The sequence below is a fragment of the Leucoraja erinacea genome, chromosome 1, assembly GCF_028641065.1.
Source record: "Leucoraja erinacea ecotype New England chromosome 1, Leri_hhj_1, whole genome shotgun sequence".
In the NCBI taxonomy this organism is placed as follows: Eukaryota; Metazoa; Chordata; class Chondrichthyes; order Rajiformes; family Rajidae; genus Leucoraja; species Leucoraja erinaceus.
Window position 1 is genome coordinate 84092772 of NC_073377.1, and position 19155 is coordinate 84111926.

General features: G+C 40.1%; 1 protein-coding gene across 1 annotated transcript; it reads right to left on the bottom strand.

Moving 5' to 3' along the window:
• Nucleotides 1-12012: 12012 nt before the first annotated feature.
• LOC129698845 (extracellular superoxide dismutase [Cu-Zn]-like) lies at nucleotides 12013-14216 on the bottom strand. The gene has a single exon (XM_055638171.1). It carries the CDS (start codon nucleotides 13994-13996, stop codon nucleotides 13256-13258), a length of 741 nt encoding a protein of 246 aa, XP_055494146.1. The 5' UTR covers nucleotides 13997-14216; the 3' UTR covers nucleotides 12013-13255.
• Nucleotides 14217-19155: the final 4939 nt, after the last annotated feature.

The following is a 19155-nucleotide window of genomic DNA, read 5'->3' on the forward strand; positions in this document are numbered from 1 at the left end:
CACTGCTTCCTCCAGACGACATACTTGCTCTACAACCAATTAGTCCTCTCTGTTGGACCTGCCTTACTCCACACTGGTTTCTCTGTGCTGGGCCCTAAGCCTCATTTCCCTTGCTGCACCCTATCAACAATGTCTGTATGCCTCAGTGCTGTTTGTGCTTCTTGTACTGCCTGCTTTGAGTTCCACTTTCTCCCTCTACTTACACTTGGCACCAGGTTACTAACTAAGGTATCCTTACTCACTGATAATTGTAACTCTAACCTCACCCGAGTACACTTAAACTCCTCTGTTAGGCTAGACTATGGTAAATGGAGAATACCTTTCCCATTTAAGCCACATTATTGAGACACCGTGGAACTCCTAACCATTTCCTAATATATGAATGAACCAATTCCACCTTAGAAATTGGATACTCTACAAATGACAGAAGAAGGTTCAGAAGAAGAAGAATCTTACAGCCAAGGGTCTCTGCTTGAAATGGCAACAAAAGGAGACAAGAAGGAGAAAGAGTTAAAGCAAATGCTTTTAGATATGACTGCTACAATCAACATTACACTGGAGAAGATGCAAAGTATGGAGTCTCATATGGAGAGTAACAAGCTGAGTATGGAGACTAGCATGGAGGGAATTTCTCAAAAAATTGATGATACTTGCAGTGAGTTAAAAGAACTGAAAAAGCAGTATAAGGAATTTGATAAGAGATTAAAATCAGAGTGTGTCAGAATTGAAAATGATTACAACAAGAAATTTAAAGGTGTAAAGGATGATATCAGAAAGGTGGATGAGATAATGGAAGAGATGGAGAATGAGATAAAAGTGATTGTCTCGGAAGTAAAGAGTTTGAAACAATCACAGAAAACTGAAGAGGAAAAACTTGGAAGAATGACTGATAAATGTCTGGACCTGGAAGCAAGAACTCGAAGATATAACCTGAGGATTCTCGGAGTAAAGGAACGACAAAAGGGACATGAATCTCAAGCATGTACTTTCGTTACTGATTTACTCAAAGATGTCTTTGAACTGTCGGAAGAACCAAGAATAGACGTCGCTCACCGAGTTGGGTATGTGGCAAGAGGAACAAATTATTCAAGACAGATAATTGTGAAATTCCATGACATCTCTTCAGTGGAATTTGTATTGAAAAAGATCACTCATGGGAAGAAGCTGACATACCGTGGGGATAATGTGCGAATATTTTGCGATTACTCTCCCGAGGTAGTCCAGAAAATGAGATTGTTTACACCGGCAAGACACACTTTGAGGGATGTCCCGGGAGTAAGATATGGAATTTACTTTCCCGGAAAAATGAAGGTATCTTATAACGGCGTTGAACGCTCATTTGCAGATCCCGGAAAAGCTTTAAAGTATGCAGAGGATATCGTTAAGAAAACATCGGGGCAAGCTGCCGACAAGGACGAAGATTAAACTTTTTACAGAGTTTTGAACTGATTAAAATGGCCAAGCTACCCAGACAATTATAAAGCTTATCTCGCTGGAATGTGTTATTCAGAGAGCTTGGTTATATTCAACCTTGGAAGAAAAGCTCAAAGTTTAACCCTTTGGCACCTGCTTGTACGGTAGTTAACCCTTTGGTACCGGCTTGTATGATGTATGGTAGTTATAGAATGGGATATTATGTATGAATCCTGGGTGGATATATATGGGAAAGTTTAGATTAGATTAAGATTGGATAAATTGGAAGGACATATATATTATATAATTGTGTATATGTTGTGTTCTATATTTGTTTTTTTTTACTCCTTATGTCTCTTCCTGATAATTTATTATTTTTATTTTTTCTCTCGGCTTTCACTGGCGCTGGTTTGATAAACTCGTATAAGAAAAGACAAAATATGAAATGGTATGTAACCTTTTATGAGGATTCACCAAGGGGGAGGAGCTCAATGTATAACAACATCACGGAGGTCAATACATTTTTTGCCATCATTGATGGCTATTCGTCCTTAAGGTATCTTCCCTTAGATACCTTAATAGCACCTTTTTGTTTTAAAGCACAATCAAGATTTTTATCTGATTATTTTTTTTGAAAGTAATTGTATATCACATTCTTTCTTTCTTTTTCTAAGGCACTTTACAAGAAGGAGATGCAATATAAATCTAATAACCCGGGATGACCACCCAACTCCTAAAATTCTGAGGTATTTGGTTACACCATATGATTCAGGAATATTACCTTGATTTACAATGCAAGACGATAGACAAATAAAGAATGGAGGAATTACATTTTGTAGTTGGAATATAAAGGGTGCCAACGAACCAATTAAGAGGGGTAAAATTTTTGCCCAACTAAAATCGTTGAAAAGCGACATAATGTTTTTGCAGGAGACACACATGAAACAACAAACACAAATGAGATTAAAGGCGAATTGGATAGGACAAACATACTACTCCTCATTTACTTCTAAATCTAGGGGTACGGAATTAGAAAATATTAGAAAAGGTATTCCTTTCAAATTAAAGAATACTATATCAGATAAAGAGGAAAGTTATATTATAGTTTCGGGAGAAATTTATGCAACCCCACTAACTTTGATAAATATTTATGCTCCGCATTTTGATAACCACCAATTTTTGGATAAAATTATTGACATAATATCATATAACCATATAAACATATAACAATTACAGCACGGAAACAGGCCATCTCGGCCCTACAAGTCCATGCCGAACAATTTTTTTTCCCCTTAGTCCCACCTGCCTGCACTCGTACCATAACCCTCCATTCCCTTCTCATCCATATGCCTATCCAATTTATTTTTAAATGATACTCATGAACCTGCCTCCACCACTTCCACTGGGAGCTCATTCCACACCGCCACCACACTCTGCGTAAAGAAGTTCCCCCTCATATTACCCCTAAACTTCTGTCCCTTAATTCTGAAGTCATGTCCTCTTGTTTGAATCTTCCCTATTCTCAAAGGGAAAAGCTTGTCCACATCAACTCTGTCTATCCCTCTCATCATTTTAAAGACCTCTATCAGGTCCCCCCTTAACCTTCTGCGCTCCAGAGAATAAAGACCTAACTTATTCAACCTATCTCTGTAACTTAGTTGTTGAAACCCAGGCAACATTCTAGTAAATCAGAGTTTAATTACCAAAATGTGATAATAGAGGGGGACTTTAACTATGTTTTAGATTCATATCTAGATAAATCAGCAAAACAAAAGAAGAGTAATTTAAAATCTAAGACTAGCAAACTTCTAAATACATATATAAAAAATACTAATATAATAGATGTAGGGAGATCTGCTAATCCAGTTGGAAGGGAATACTCGTTTTACTCTTCGGTACATAAAACTTAATCAAGAATTGATTATTTTTTAGTGGATATGAAATTAATGCCATATACAAACAACCCAACATACCACATTAGTAGTATCTCAGATCACCCTCTGTTGACATTTTCAGTAAAATTTGAGGGAATGCCGGGTAAAAAAGTTTTTTTGGAGGTTTAATACACATATTTTAAATGGCTTGCAAGGCTATCAATATTTAAAACAACAAATGAAACTTTTTTTCGATACAAATGATATACCAGGTACTTTTCCTTCTTTATTATGGGAAACTTTTAAGGCATTTATGAGAGAAATTATAATTTCATATCAAAGTTTTCAAAATAAAAAGAGTAAGACAGAACAAATGTTGTTAGAACAAGAAATGAGACAGTTAGAGTTGGATAATGCCAAAGATTCCACGACAGATAAACGCAATAAGATAATATTACTGAAATTTAAACTAGATCGAATTTTATCGGCAAGAGTAATAAGACTATTCTAAATTACAAAGCAGGAACATTTTGAGTTTGGTGACAGACCACATAAGCTTTTAGCTCACCAATTGAAAAAAACAAGAAAAGGAAAATACTATAACCAAAATTAAATCAGAGAAAGGTGAATTACTAATACTACCTAAAGATATTAATAATAGATTTGCTCAATTTTACCAAAACTTATATACATCTAAAATTAAAATAGAAGATAATAAAATAAAAACAATTCTAGATAACTGTAATCTTCCAATACTGGACCTTTTGGAACAAGAGGAACTAGGAGCTCAAATTACAATCAAAGAAATAGGTGAAACAATAAAATCGCTGAAAAATGGTAAGACACCGGGACCAGATGGTTTTAATAATGAATTTTATAAAACATTTCATGAGATAACGTCCCCTTACTTATTTAATTTATACTCCCATGCTTTTAAAGAAAACAAACTACCTGAAACACTAACAGAATCAACTATTACGCTTATTCCAAAAAAAGATAAAGATTTAGAAGATCTGGGCTCATACAGAGCTATATCACTTTTAAATACAGATCAGAAAATTTTAGCAAAGATTTTAGCAAGAAGATTAAGCAAATATATTAGTAACTTGATAAACCCTGATCAAACGGGGTTTATACCCAAAAGATACTCATTTAATAATCTGAGACGCCTGTTTAATATAATGTACTCGCATAAAGTAGAGGAAGAAGATATATCAATTATTTATTTGGATGCAGAGAAAGCATTTGATGAGGTAGAGTGGCAATACTTATATAAAGTACTACAAAAATTTAATATGGGAGAGAATTTTATAACATGGGTAAAATTATTATATGATAAACCGATGGCAAGAATTTTAATTAATAACATGTTATCTCAAAAATTTAAATTATCAAGGGGTAATAGGCAGGGATGTGCATTATCACCCCTGCTATTTGCCCTTATGATAGAACCCCTGGCTGAAAGTATAAGAATTCATCCGAATATTCAGGGCTATAATACCAGGGACTCAAAGAATAAAATCTCATTATATGCAGACAATATACTTTTATATATTACAAAGTCACAAACAAGCATACCAAATGTATTAAACTTAAGAGGAATTTGGGTCTTTTTCTGGATATAGAATAAACTGGAATAAAAGTGAAATCATGACATTAAAACCTCAAGAACCTACACACTTATTGAAATTCCCCTTTTTTAGTATGTTTTGAAGTATGTGCTTAGTGTTCCTTTGTGTGTCTTGTGTGGGAGGTGGTGTGGGGGGGTAAGGGGGAAACCGCTTCGGTCGCCTCCTCCACGGAGAGGTGACTTTTTCCAGGTCGCCTCCCCCGTGGCCTAACAACAAGGATCGGCGCGGCCTTTCCTGGAGACAGGCCCCGGGCTTCAGCAGCGGACGCAGCGTGGACTCTCGTTGTGGAGCGGGTGAGCCCTCGCTGGGGCTCGCTAGAGGGGAGCGCTCCATTTCGCTGGCCCGGGGCAGCCGGCAGCCTGAAGTCGCAGCCTGAAGCTCCAGCTGGTGTGGCGTCTACATCCCTCGTGGGGGACCCGGGGGAAGAAGAAGCCATCACTGCCGGCCCGCGGCCAACTTCTACCGCGGGTCCGGCATGGACTTACCATCACCCCTGGAAGGGAGCTTCGACCGCCGCCCTGCAATCTACGGTGCTTCTGGCTGCGGCGGAGACTTTAAATCTCGACCGCCGGCCTGCGGCCTACAACAACTTAAAGCCGCGGTCTCCGGTGAGGAAGAGCCGATCCTGGACTGACACTGGACTCTGGTCCTGTCCACAGGGGGGGAAATGGAGGAGGACAGGCCAAACTATTTTTTGTGCCTTGCACCACAGTGATGAATGATGTGGTGGATGTTTGTGTTACATTCTTATTGTGGTTGTGTGTTCTTTATTATTGTACCGCTGCTGACAACCCAAAATTCCACTGACCCTGGTTGTGTGGTAATAAATTCTATCTATCTAAAATCGCAACAGAAAAATTTAAATAGTTGGATATTCAGATTACTAGAAAATATAAAGCATTATTCAACGCTAATTTCATACCTTTAATAAATAAACTTAATACGCTGATTAAATTTTGGAAAACACTTCCCTTATCTTTACTAGGTAGAATAAATGCAATAAAAATGATCTTCCTACCACAATTACTATACCTATTTCAGTCTATACCGGTATATATATATTTTTTTTAATTAGACTCTAGTATTACTAATTATATTTGGGACTATAGATCACATAGAATCACAAAAAAACACTTATGTAAACCAAAAGAGGCCGGGGGACTTTCACTTCCGAATTTTATGTATTATTACTGGGCAGTGCATATTAAGAATATGATTTATTGGTTGGATAGTTCTACCCAACAGACAGAATGGATAAAAATGGAGAAGGAGGATTGCCATCCTTGTAATATAGGAACGATCCTCTTCTCTCCAAAAAACTGAATAACACAATATATAAGAAGAACCCAATTATATATGGTACAATAAGAATTTGGAAACAAATAAAATTATCTTTAAAATTAACAAATCTATCACTGTTAATGCCAATAGCGAATAACCCTTTATTTAAACCATCTCTTATTGATAAGACATATAACCAATGGGAAAGTCTCGGAATTAGAAGGATCGGGGATATGTACGAAATGGGAAACCTACTATCATTCCAACAATTACAATTAAAATTTAAATTGAAAAACAACCAATATTTTAAATATCTTCAGATTTGCAATTTCATGAAAAAATATATACAAGGATATCAAAAAATAACCTCTGAAGTATTGGAAGAAGCAATGAATATTGAAGCGGACTCGAAAATTAATATCATATTTATATAATAGTATTCTAAGTATAGACCTACCATCGACAGAGGTACTTAGAGAAGAGTGGGAACGGGAACTAATGATAAAAATCACGAAGGTTACATGGGAAAAATACTTGATATATATTCACAAATGTTCAATTAATGTAAGACATAATCCAATTCAATTTAAAATTATACATAGATTATATTATTCAAAAACAAGATTGAACAAATGTTATCCAAATATATCCGCCACTTGTGATAAATGTCTAGCCCAAAAAACTATAACACTCCTTAGTTTCCTGCATAAAACTTTATAGATTTTGGAATGATATTTTTGAAATATTTACAAAATTATTCAGGACAAGAATGGAACCCAATACTGAAATGATTATATTTGGCATAATGGAAGATGGGAATAAATTGAACACATCTCAAAATCTATTCCTTAACTATGGTTTAATAATAGCAAAAAAATTAATCCTTAAATTTTGGAAGGGTACATAAATACCAACGCTTAAAATGTGGATTGCAAGTATGTTGGACACCGCTCATCTTGAGGAAATGCGATTCCTCCTAATGGATAAATCAGACCAATTCAAAACGAGTTGGTCTCCATTCGTCGTTTTTTTGGAATCATATGGTGCAACACAATTGTAAAATAACTGTTTCAGGACTGGACGAGGGTTGGTCAAGATTATAAATAATGATCTCCTTTTCTTTTTTATTTTATTTTCTTTTCTTTATTTTCTCTATTTTCTCTTTCTCAATTTTCTTCATTTACTCATTTTCTTTCTTCACACACTATATATTTCACATCTTTCTATCCTTTATTATCTAACTTCTTTGTCTTATTCTAATCTTTTTTCAATGTAACAAAAAAAAAAAGAAGTTGTACATAAAATGTATTATGAAAATATATATTAGGCACTTTGGTGCCATATGATTGTACTTCTAATAAAATTAAAATTAAAGAAAAAAAAAAAAAAAAAAAAAAGAAATTGGCATCTCATATACTGTCAATGGCCACATCAACCTAGTGAATAGCCCAAACTGCAAACACCACAACTTCAACTTGCCTGGAACCCCTGACTTCGCTATCCTTTCTAACCCGTCAGTAACATCCTTTCTAAGTTGCTGAACCTGTCCAGTGTCATCCAACTTCCTGTTATATCACCTACCCAAATTTTAACTGGCTACTCCATTACAGACGGGATTTCTTCTTCATCTATATAAAACCTTTCCTCTTGCCAAATAAATACTCCGTGACTTACTAGGTTTAAACTTCAATAGCCCATTTAAGATTATCATTTAACTTCACTAACAACCTTCTTGCACAAGCTGCTGTTGTGGTCACCAAGGTCATATCATCCATATAGGCCCTGATTGGAGGGAGATGTAGTCCATCCTGCCGTCTCCCGCCGATGACCCACCGTGATGCTCTAATCACTAGCTCCATCGCCATTGTAAATACTCACAGGGAAATAGTACACCCTGCTATAATGCCTAACTCTCGTTCTCTGCCATGCTGTCGTAAAGGCCGCTGTCATAAAACATATTCGGACATTTGGAAATATGCCTTCACTAAATTTACTATTGATCCTGGAGCTCTAAAGAAATCAAAAGCACTCTAAATAAGACTACGTGGCACAGATCCAAATACATTAACCAGGTCCAAAAACACTACATGCAAATCTCTTCTCTCGAGCTTGGCTGTCTGAATCTGGTGCCATAATGTGTTCTAAGCAACCTGCAAAACCTGTGATTCCTGCTTTCTGCACTGTGGTATCTATTAGCCTGTTCCTTTCTAAATAACTTGCCAGCCTCTGTGCCACTATGCTAAAGAAAATCTTGCCTTCTACATTTAGGAGACACACTGTATGGGCCTAACCGACTTAACTCTGAAGGCTTTCTCCTTGGGAATGGATAGTCCCCTCTGCACTACGCCAAACCCTTGATTGGTATGATCTGCTTCTCTCAAACTATACGCAAGAGCCTCCACAAGAATCTACGCACATCAGGTGCACTTTTAAAAACCCGGTAAGGGACTCCATTCAGCCCTGGGGCTGAAGAAGCTTTTGCACACCTCATTACAACTTCCACTTCCTTCCACCTTGGTGGCAAAACATCTAACATACTCTATCTTTCCTATGGGTGGTATATCTGGAGGGCAACCCATTCCCCTTTTTATTTCTGGATCCGAGTATGTCTTTTTTTAAATATTGCTCTCTCTTCCTTTGAAGCTTTGAGCTTTCCACTTATTTCCTGACAAAACAGTATTGTAACAAATTTAAATGTATCCCTATAAAATACTGACCCGACTTCTTCTTTCTCTCCCTCCTAAGGTGTTCTGCTCTCCTTAATATTGCTAACCGATTTCTTAACTCATTGCTAAGGAGGTCATACCAGAGATTTAAAAATCACAAGATGAACAATCAGAGAATAAACTCAACATAGTTTGGGTTGAAAGGGAAGTTATGTTTGACAAATATGTTGTTCTTTGACGGTTACAAAAGGATGAATGAAAGGGAACCAGCAGATAAAGTGTATTTGGATTTCAAGGCATATAATAAGATGTCCCATAAAAGTTACAGTACAATTTATGGATACACAGGTTGATGGCACTATATTTGCATAGATTTCGAACCAGCAAAAAAAAAAAGGAGATTGTTATAAATAGATAATTTTCTAATTGGCAGTCAATAACCTGGAGAATGCCTCAGGGATCAATGCTGGGCCTCAACTATTTACAGTCAATATTAATACTTTGGCTGAAGGGACCAAGCAGGCTGTTGCCAGATTTGCTGGTAATATACAGTTAGGTGAGCTAAGCAAGCTATGGGAAGAACATAAAGGGCTTGCAAAGGATTATAGAAAGGATAAGTGAGCAGTACAAATGTAAATACTATGTGGAAATATGTGAGGTTGTCAACTAGGAGGAAAAAACAAAATACAAATTACAATTCAAATGGAAAGAGACCACAACATATCATGGTGCATACATGAATAATCATGAAAAACATATGTAGTTGCAGTTAACAAATCCAATGGAATATTGGCCTTTATGGAAACGGGTAAGTAGGAAAGTTTTAGGCAACCAAGGATGTGAATGAGACTGCATGCATGTAAACGGCATCTCCATATTATGGAAGGGAATGCTTGCATTGGAGGCAGTGTATAGAAGGTTCACCGGATGATTTCCTAGGATGAAGGCAATGTCAGATAAAGAAAATTTGATCAAGTTGGGCCTATTCACATGAAAGTGTAAAATAATGAGAGGTGATTTGATTGTAACATAAGAGATTCTGAGGGGGGTTGACAGACTGGGTGCTGAATGTTTCCTCCGTGGGGATATCTAGAACCATTCTTTTGTCTCATACTTCTGTTTAATGCCTGGCCTTCATTCCAACTATCTGTCTATCAAAACCTCCCTCGCTTGTGTTCACCTATTCCCTGCCCAGCTTTGTCCTGCCTCTCCCCTCTCCCAGTTTCCTTTCTGCCACTCCTACAATCAATCTGAAGAAGGGTCCTGACCCCAAAGTGTCACCTATCCACGTTCTCCAGCGATGCTGCCTGACTTTGCTGAGTTACCCTGTCATTTTGTGCCTTTTCCAGAATACATCGGAGTGGTTGTCATAAAACTTACCAAGCAGTGTCCAGTGCGGAGAAATGTAACACACAGGCAATAGCATTGTGCAGTCAAACATAGAGCATGTAGTTAGCTCTGTCTTCTACACAAGCATCTGTGGCACAAGCACCGATATCTCTTAGCAAAGCTGATATTAGTGTCTTGCATCCACTGGCCTGTCTATATTTTTTCATGGACTTTGTCGGGATGCAAATTAGGTTTCAGTCACATCGCAGACCACCTGGAATCTCGTGTCAGATTAACAAGTGCGAGCTGCAATTTCAAGACACTTTCAGAATTACATAGATTTTCTTCACTTTGCATAATTGACCACCTGCTTCCCCATCAGATCCTTAACGCATTCATTTAGCTGCGGAAGACCAATGCAACAAATATGCAGAAGATGCTGGAGACACAAGATGCTGGAGTAACTCAGTGGGTCATTGAAGAAGGGTTCCAAACCGTTTATTACTGCAGAGATGCTGCATGATCTGCTGAGTTACTCCAGCCTGTTGCCTATCTTCGGTATAAACCAGCATCTGCAGTTCCTTTCCTCACAACGAATTTGCAGACTGTGGTTACTCCTTCCAGAAATGTTTATACTAATAAAAATTAGTGACCTGTATATAACATTGTGAGCCTCTGTGGATTGTGGAGCAGTATGTCTCTAGACAACATAATTATCGCATCAGAAGGTTTAATCTCCCTGCCAGCACTGGATATAACACATCTCCTTGATTAGACAACCTTTGATATGTCCACCTGATTTAAATAATGTGTGTGTGTTTGTGTGAGAGAGTGTGAGTGTGAGCATGTGCATGTGTGCGTGTGTAGGGAATTAAGAGTTTGAGGTTATTTTTCAGAACCCTGATTTTTTTTATTCTGCCAATGTACCGCTGGTTCCGAGAAACTAAAAGGTCTCCAAAATATTGATAAACAATAATATGTGTACGCTAAAATTGCAAATAATTTGAAAATAATACAACTGCAAGAGGTAATATTTGTACAACTTAAGTAAATTGATATTGCATTTTTTTGTAGAACAGTTGCTAAGCAAATAATTATATTCGCGTTTCAAATGAATTAGTGGTGTTATTAAAGAAAGACACCGCAGCTAGTAGAAACTTACCCATATTTGAAAATCATGTCATTTTGATTTTTATTGCTTTGATCATTATTGATTACGAGAGTTAATGTTTCATAACTGCACAAAGCTGACTTTAACATCTGAATTAAGAGTTAACGCTGCTTTAGGAATTCTTCAGACGGTGACTGCATGGCCGCAGCTTATGAAATGTTTAACCGCATGGCAAGATGAATACCGAATATTTCACTAGCAATGGTTTTCAAGATCAGTCATTAGATTAGATTAATGTTTAGAGTTAAATGTTCGACACAGACATTGTGAAAAGAAGGGCCTGTTCCCGTGCTAAAATGTTTTATGTTCAGCCATTATGTCTGATAAAACTCCCAGTCATGTTAAATAGCTACAGAGTTAAATGCCCATGTTCCACGATTCCGTTAATTGCCAGAGAAATACATTACACAACCAAAATAATGATTGTGTTAGCAATTATACATTTACAGATTTACTTTGCTATTGTAGGGTGTATCTCGTTGGTTGAGGTACACAAGGAACATTATCCATAAAACCAATGTTAATTACTCAGTGAGTTAAAATTCAACATGTTCACAAGCTAAGAATAACTTGTCAGAGAAGTCTCTCATGCGATCTCGTAACTTAAATGAAAAGGCAAAGAATCGCTTAAGATAGAAACAAAAACTTTATTTGTTTACATTTCCATTTTCATGGTTAAGGCTAGATTACTAGAACAATCATCGTGGTTTAAGAAAGAATTGTGAAGCCTACATCTGGTATAAGTTTGTTAATGACTCTTGCAGCTGTGTTTTAGAAATAAACTTTCAGATTCATGTGAGACAATGACGCCTCCTGACAAAAAATGTAACTATTCAGCTGAATGTGTAGGGAGGAACTGCGGATGCTGGGTTAAACCGAAGATAGACACAAAAAGGTGGAGTCAGCGGGTCACACACACCATCTCTGGAGAAATGAATAGGTGCGTTTCGGGTCGAGACCCTTCTTTAGACTAGAGTCACGGGAAAGGGAAACGAGATATATAGACAGTGATATAGAGAGATAGAGAACAAATGAATAACATATATACAAAAAAGTAACCATGACAAAGGAAACGGGACATTGTCGAGTCTCATTGTCTGTACTCGTTCTTAGCTAATACACAGCTAACGACGATATGTTTCATATATCACCGTCACATTCTGGCATATATTTCATTCATTTGTTCTATATCTCTCTACATCACCGTCTATATCTCTCGTTTCCCTTTCCCCTGATTCTCAGTCTGAAGAAGCGTCTCGACCCGAAACGTCACCTATTCCTATTCTCCAGAGATGCTGTCTGACCCGCTGAGTTACTCCATCATTTTGTGTCTATATTCGGCTGAATATCGTGAGACCCTATCTTGAATATGGACACTCGCGTCAGTGAGAACGCTGTACATTTTCAACCAGTCATCTAATTACAATGGATTTCGGCTCATCGGCTGTTATCTATTGCGGGATTATTTCTGGATTAGGATTTTTTTTATATCCGAGAATAGTCTAACAGAAAATATCAATGAGACACAAGACTATCCAGTAACGCCTGATGCAATAAACGCAAGATATCAGGCGTTTCACTTGTTGCTGTTAGCCGTCTAAATCTAAGTAAATTTAACACAGGTGGCTTAAAACCACGTGGGAAATTCAAACAGCAAGAGTTAATATTCGGGTACTTCCGAAGACTGCAAAGAAAGAATTAGGTTCTTGTAACAAACCCATCTTTGCAATTGTTTGCCTAATCGTTACTTTTTCAAACATTATGCGTGCATGAAGGGTGCACAGGCGCTATGTACTAAACTATTTGTCGCAGTGAAGGAAGGATGAACAGTAAGAAAGGATAACAGGTTGAATTGCCGAACTGGTCGCCTGGCGTCGGAGACCCGCTGCCTCACATGTGGGGCTGCATTTCTTTCCAAAGGTCGCCGTTGCTGCGCAGGATGGTCCCACACGCCAGCCTCCTGCCCGAATTCCCCGTCTTCAGACTATCCTGGTTGCTGCCGAGCCCCAGGTCATCCGCCTTCTCGTGAAGCACCACGGCACGGCCGAGGATGGAGTCAAGTCCGAACAGGTTGGCTCTGAGGTTGGGCAAATACTTCACGATCTTCCCGTCCAAGACTTCGAAATTGTTGAAGTCGCCGGGGTGCTGGGGATGGTTGACATTTTGGGGATTGTAATGCGGTCCGCTGTAGGGGCAGCTGCCGTTCACCACCCCGTACTGGTGGACATGCATGGCACGGAGGGACTTTGTAGCAGACAGCGGGAACCCCCTCAGGTTGACATAGGCTTGGAGTTTGCCTTGCGGGTAGCTCTGGGAGAACAGCACGAAACCGCTGACCGAGGGCAGGTCGGTGGCGAGGTCCGAGCTGGGCTTCATTTGACATATGGCGAAGACCTGGTTTGGGGACAATGAAGGTTTCAGCAGCTCGATATAAACGTCCTTAGTTTGGTTTCGGATCTTATACAGCTGTTTGTTCAGATTCCCGTAAAAGCCGCCCATCTGAACCATGAGCGAACTGGCTAGGAGCAGCAGGTTGCTCATAGAACCATAAAGGCCGTTCAGATCTGTGACCAACGCTCCCCGCATTTCCCCAGCATCGATATTGGAGTTGGTGTAAATCAGAGCGCCCATGTGTGCAGCTGATCTCGAGTGATAACTCGAAGCAACTGATTGTGTTAGGAAGAGTTCCGGACATAAGAGTCGTGTTTGTTCCTGAAATTGGACACCCAGAGAGGAGGGGAAATTGGAGACTTGTGCCAACTCCTATCCAATGCCACCAGCGCCAACCCCGCGCACCCTTTGCAGCGATTTGGTGACTGGAGTCAGAATCGACCCCCCAGGTGGTCGTGGTGAACACTTCATGTAAGTTTCTCTTGAACTGGCACCGGTTTGCCAGTCGAGTGCTCAAATCGGTCGTCCGCCGGCAATCAATACAGCGGCCAGGTTGAGCGGCCAGGAGCAGCGGCTTGAGATAAATGGAAATTAAAAATCACCAAAAGGCAAACTCAATGCCGCCTTTTGCCCCCCCGCCCCCGCCGTCTAGTTTCAGTCAAAAATCATTGAGTCAAGCACGAGCAACTAATCTTTATTTTGACAAAACACAATTAGAGTTCCCACTACTGTACCTAACCACCGCGGGTTCGAGCCTCGTTTCTGCCTGACAAAGCCCTCCAAGCCTTGCTCAAACAGAGACACTCCAGAAGGTCACGCAGTCCCAAACGATCGACACAGGACCTCGTAGGAGCGGACATTTATAAGTCCCAAAACCTTGAGGGGCCGAACCACATGGGGTGGTCTCTTTACAGTCCAAGAACAGATATCAATTAACTCAGTACATGATAGACTTTTCCCCAACTCAATAATACAGTGACTAATACATTGTATTCAAACGGTGCTTCTCAAAGGAAATGAAAATCGCAACATGTGCCTTGATATGCAAGAAAGCCAGGCAAGGTTCAATACTTAATCCAATCAACATCTAGCAAAGTGAAGCTTTGCAACATTATTTACAATGTGTACAAGACTAAGTGGGTCCCGTTGGGTCCCAGCATCACATGGGAGGGCTGATCCCCCGACGTAATATTCCACCTCTCCACCAATTCCAATGTTGGCGGCCAATGGGGGGGGGGGGGGGGGGAGGGGATTTCTGCAGCGCTAGTATGGGTGTTGTGGGCTGAAGGGACTGCTTTCCAGAGGGCTAGTACGGACATTGTGGCCCGAATGGATGCTTGGGCTTGCGGCTCAGTCACTCAAGGCTGTTGCGCTGGCAGCTCACTTACTCACGGCTGGTGGGCTCGCAGTAGACTCGCGGCTATTCCTTGAAATTCCATTTCAAGCAGGGTGCAAGGCCACCAAATTCAAGTGCAGTTTCATACCATTTCAAACAGGGTGCAAGGCAACAAAAGACAGCGAGTGGTGACCTCTCCCTCCCTCATCTTGCAGAGACTGAGCCACGCCCACTGTTCTGGGTTTTATAGTCCCTCCCCCTCCCACCAGAAGGGGCGTGGCCTTCATGGCGTGATTAACAGGAGAGAGAATCTCAACATTTTTTAAACACTAATAACTGTTTTATTTTTAATCCATGGGAAAAATCCGCGACACCTGATGAGCGGAGGGGGACTCTGAGTATAACCAAAAATCACAGCTGTACGTGGTAGCATTTTTAATTAAATCAATATAAAGCGCAAACAGGAAGTGGTCAAGATTAGACTTCTAATTATATAGAAGGCAAGGCAACTTTAATTAGGCAAGGCAACTTTAATTAGGCAAGCTAGCTTTAATTAGGCAACACAGCTTTAATTAAGCAAAGCAACTTTAATTAGGCAAGGCAACTTTAATTAGGCAAGGCAACTTTAATTAGGCAAGGCAACTTTAATTAGGCAAGGCAACTTTAATTAGGCAAGGCAACTTTAATTAGGCAAGGCAACTTTAATTAGGCAAGGCAACTTTAATTAGGCAAGGCAACTTTAATTAGGCAAGGCAACTTTAATTAGGCAAGGCAACTTTAGTTAGGCAAGGCAACTTTAGTTAGGCAAGGCAACTTTAATTAGGCAAGGCAGTTTTAGCACTTTCAAACCACAGACCAAAGGCAAGGCAGCTTTAGCACTTTCAAACCAAAGGCAAGGCAGCTTTAGCACTTTCAAACCAAAGGAAAGGCAGCTTTAGCACTTTCAAACCAAAGGCAACGCAGCTTTAGCACTTTCAAACCAAAACACACTTTTGCATTTTCAAACTACAATTTCAAACCACATTAAGGGCACTGACAGGTCGGTAAAACCACTCACAGTTTAGTACACATGTGTTCAGTGTTATTCACAGTTCAGACTGAGAATTGCATCCTTAAAAAATTCTATAAGATTCGTCAAGCATGATTTCCCTTTCATAAATCCATGTTGACTTGGACTAATCCTTTTACTGCTATACAAATGCCCCATTATTACCTCTTTAATAATTGACTCCAGCATCTTTCCCACCACCGAAGTCAGGCTAACTGGTCTGTAATTCCCCGTATCTCTCTCGCTCCTTTCTTGAAAAGTAGGATAACATTAGCTATCCTCCAATCCACAGGAACTGGTCCTGAATTTATTGAACATTGAAAAATCATCACAAATGCATCCACTATTTCTAGAGCCACCTCCCTGAGGACCCTGGGATGCAGACCATCAGGTCCAGGTGATTTATCATCCTTCAGCCCCACTAGTCTACTGTAAGTTATTGGGGCAAATCCTCCAAAATTATGGAAGAACTCGGATAAGGACATGGACATTTTAAAAAGACAGACTTGCTGGCTGCAAAGGGAAAAAAACCAATCCACAAAGAAAGAATCAGTTTCAAGTTTCAAACCTGTCTGGCCTGTGGACTTGGGCATCATACAACTTTGCGAATGGTGTGGGCAGGAAAGGCTGAGACGGAGATAACGAGATTATCTTGGAAACACAAAGGAAGGTACTGAGCCTCAGCAGACGGTGGTAAACAGGCCAGCAGCAAGCACAATCACCATCGTGGATAACCCATCCATCGGGACAATGGGAGCCCATCCAGGCGATGGGATAACGATCAGGCTGAGGGATCATGACATCAGCAAACCCCTTATCATCGGAAGCCTATTGTTCATGTCAGTTCGAAACTGGGAATCATCAAAAGAACCCTTTTATCCAGAGGACCACCTGGGGGTTTCAAAGGAAACTCAGGTATAAAAAGCCGGAGTCAAGCCAGAACTCGCTCTCTTTCTGCTCTGATGGACGACTCGTGACCCTGCATCAATGTAGCTGTAAGTATCCCAGTGACCTGGTGAAGTTCCCGAAATAAGATAGAGGTTGAGAGAAGAAGGGGAAAGGGGGAGTGTACTTGCAAGTAAAATTGTGTAAAGTAATTTTTACGACGTACCCGATAGTTTTCCTTCCATAGTCTTAGTTTAAAGCATAAGTTTAGCCACGTATTATGCAGTGTTGGTGAGATTCAATTTCTCATTGTTTAATAAAGCTTGTAAATTTTAGACTTGGTTTGAGTCCGTCTTGGTTTCTGTTTTCTCTCATCAGCACACTCTGGTCAAGTCAACCTTTTATCATATCCCACCATAATTCCAAGGTCTAGAATCCCTTTTGTTGTATTCTCTCTCTTGGAAACCGCTCGAGTGGAGTGGTGGCCGTTTGATCCTCCAACAAGGGAGAGAATAACTCGGGCAGTTGGGCCCGAAGTGGAGCAAAGGGAAACAAAACCCCTACACTACGTAATACTATTTCTCGCCTAATTAAAACCCCCCTAGATCCTCTGTCCTCCAGTACATCTGGGCGATTGTTTGTTTCTTCCTTAGTGAAGACAGATCCGAAGTATCTATTCAACTCTTCTGCCATTTCCTTGTTGCCCATAATAATTTCACCTGTGTCTGCCTTCAAGGGACCCACATTTGACTTTGCTACTCTTTTTCTCTTAACATATCGAAAGAAGCTTTTACTGTCCTTCTTTATATTCCTGGCCAGCTTCCCCTCGTACTTCATCTTTTCAGCCAGTATTGCCCGTTTTGTTTCCTTCTGTTGTCCTATGAAAGTTTCCCAATCCTCTGGCTTCCGGCGACTCTTTGCTGTGTTATGCATCTTTTCTTTTAGTTTTATTCTATCCCTAACTTCTCTTGTCCGCCATGGTTGCCTACTACTTCCTTTGAATCTTTCTTCTTTTTTGGAATGAAATGATCCTGCGTCTTCCAGATTATGCCTAGAAATTCCTGCCATTGCTGTTCCACCGTCATTCCTGCCAGGATCCCTTTCCAGTCTACCTTGGCCAGCTCCCCTCTCATGCCTTCATAGTCCACTTTGTTCAACTGCATCACTGCCACTTCCGATTTAATGTTCTCCTTCTCAAATTTCAGATTAAAACTAATCATATTATGATCACTACCTCCAAGCGGTTCCTTTACCTCGAGTTCTCTTATCATATCTGGTTAATTGGACAACACTAAATCCAGAATTGCCTTTTCTCTGGTCGACTCCATTATAAGCTGCTCTAAGAATCCATCTCCGAGGCATTCTACAAACTCTCTTTCTTGGGGTACTGAACCAACCTGATTTTCCCAGTCTACCTGCATATTGAAATCCCCCATCACCACAATGGCATTACCTTTGTTACATGCTAGTTTTAACTCCTGCTGCAACTTACACCCTACATCTGGGCTACTATTTGGGGGTCTGTTGATAACACCAATTAGTGTCTTCTTGCCTTTACAATTGCTCAACTCAATCCACAGTGACTCTACCTTGTCAGTCCCTATGTCTTCCCTCGCAAGGGACTGAATTCCATCCCTCACCAGCAGAGCTACCCCCCCCCCCCCTCCCCTCCTCTGCCCACCTGCCTGTCCTTTCTATAGGATGTATAACCCTGAATATTAAGTTCCCAGGCCCGATCCTCCTGCAGCCACGTCTCAGTAATCCCCACAATATCAAATCTACCAACCTCTAACTGAACCTCAAGCTCATCTACTTTACTTCTTATACTTCGCACATTCATATACAATACTTTTAATTCCTTACGCATCTCAACTTTCACATCGATCCCTATTACACTTAGGCATACTCTCCTATCCCTTTGTGAGCTTCTTTTCCCGTTAATTCGGGGGTCATTATCCATCCATTTACTCCCTTTCCCTTTAACTCCGTCCTCGACTATCCCATTTGGCACCACACCCCCGTTATTCAGTTTAAAACCGCCTGTGTAGCAGTGGCAAACCTGCCTGCCAGAATGCTGGTCCCCCACCTATTAAGATACAATCCGTCCCTTTTGTACAGTTCCCCCTTACT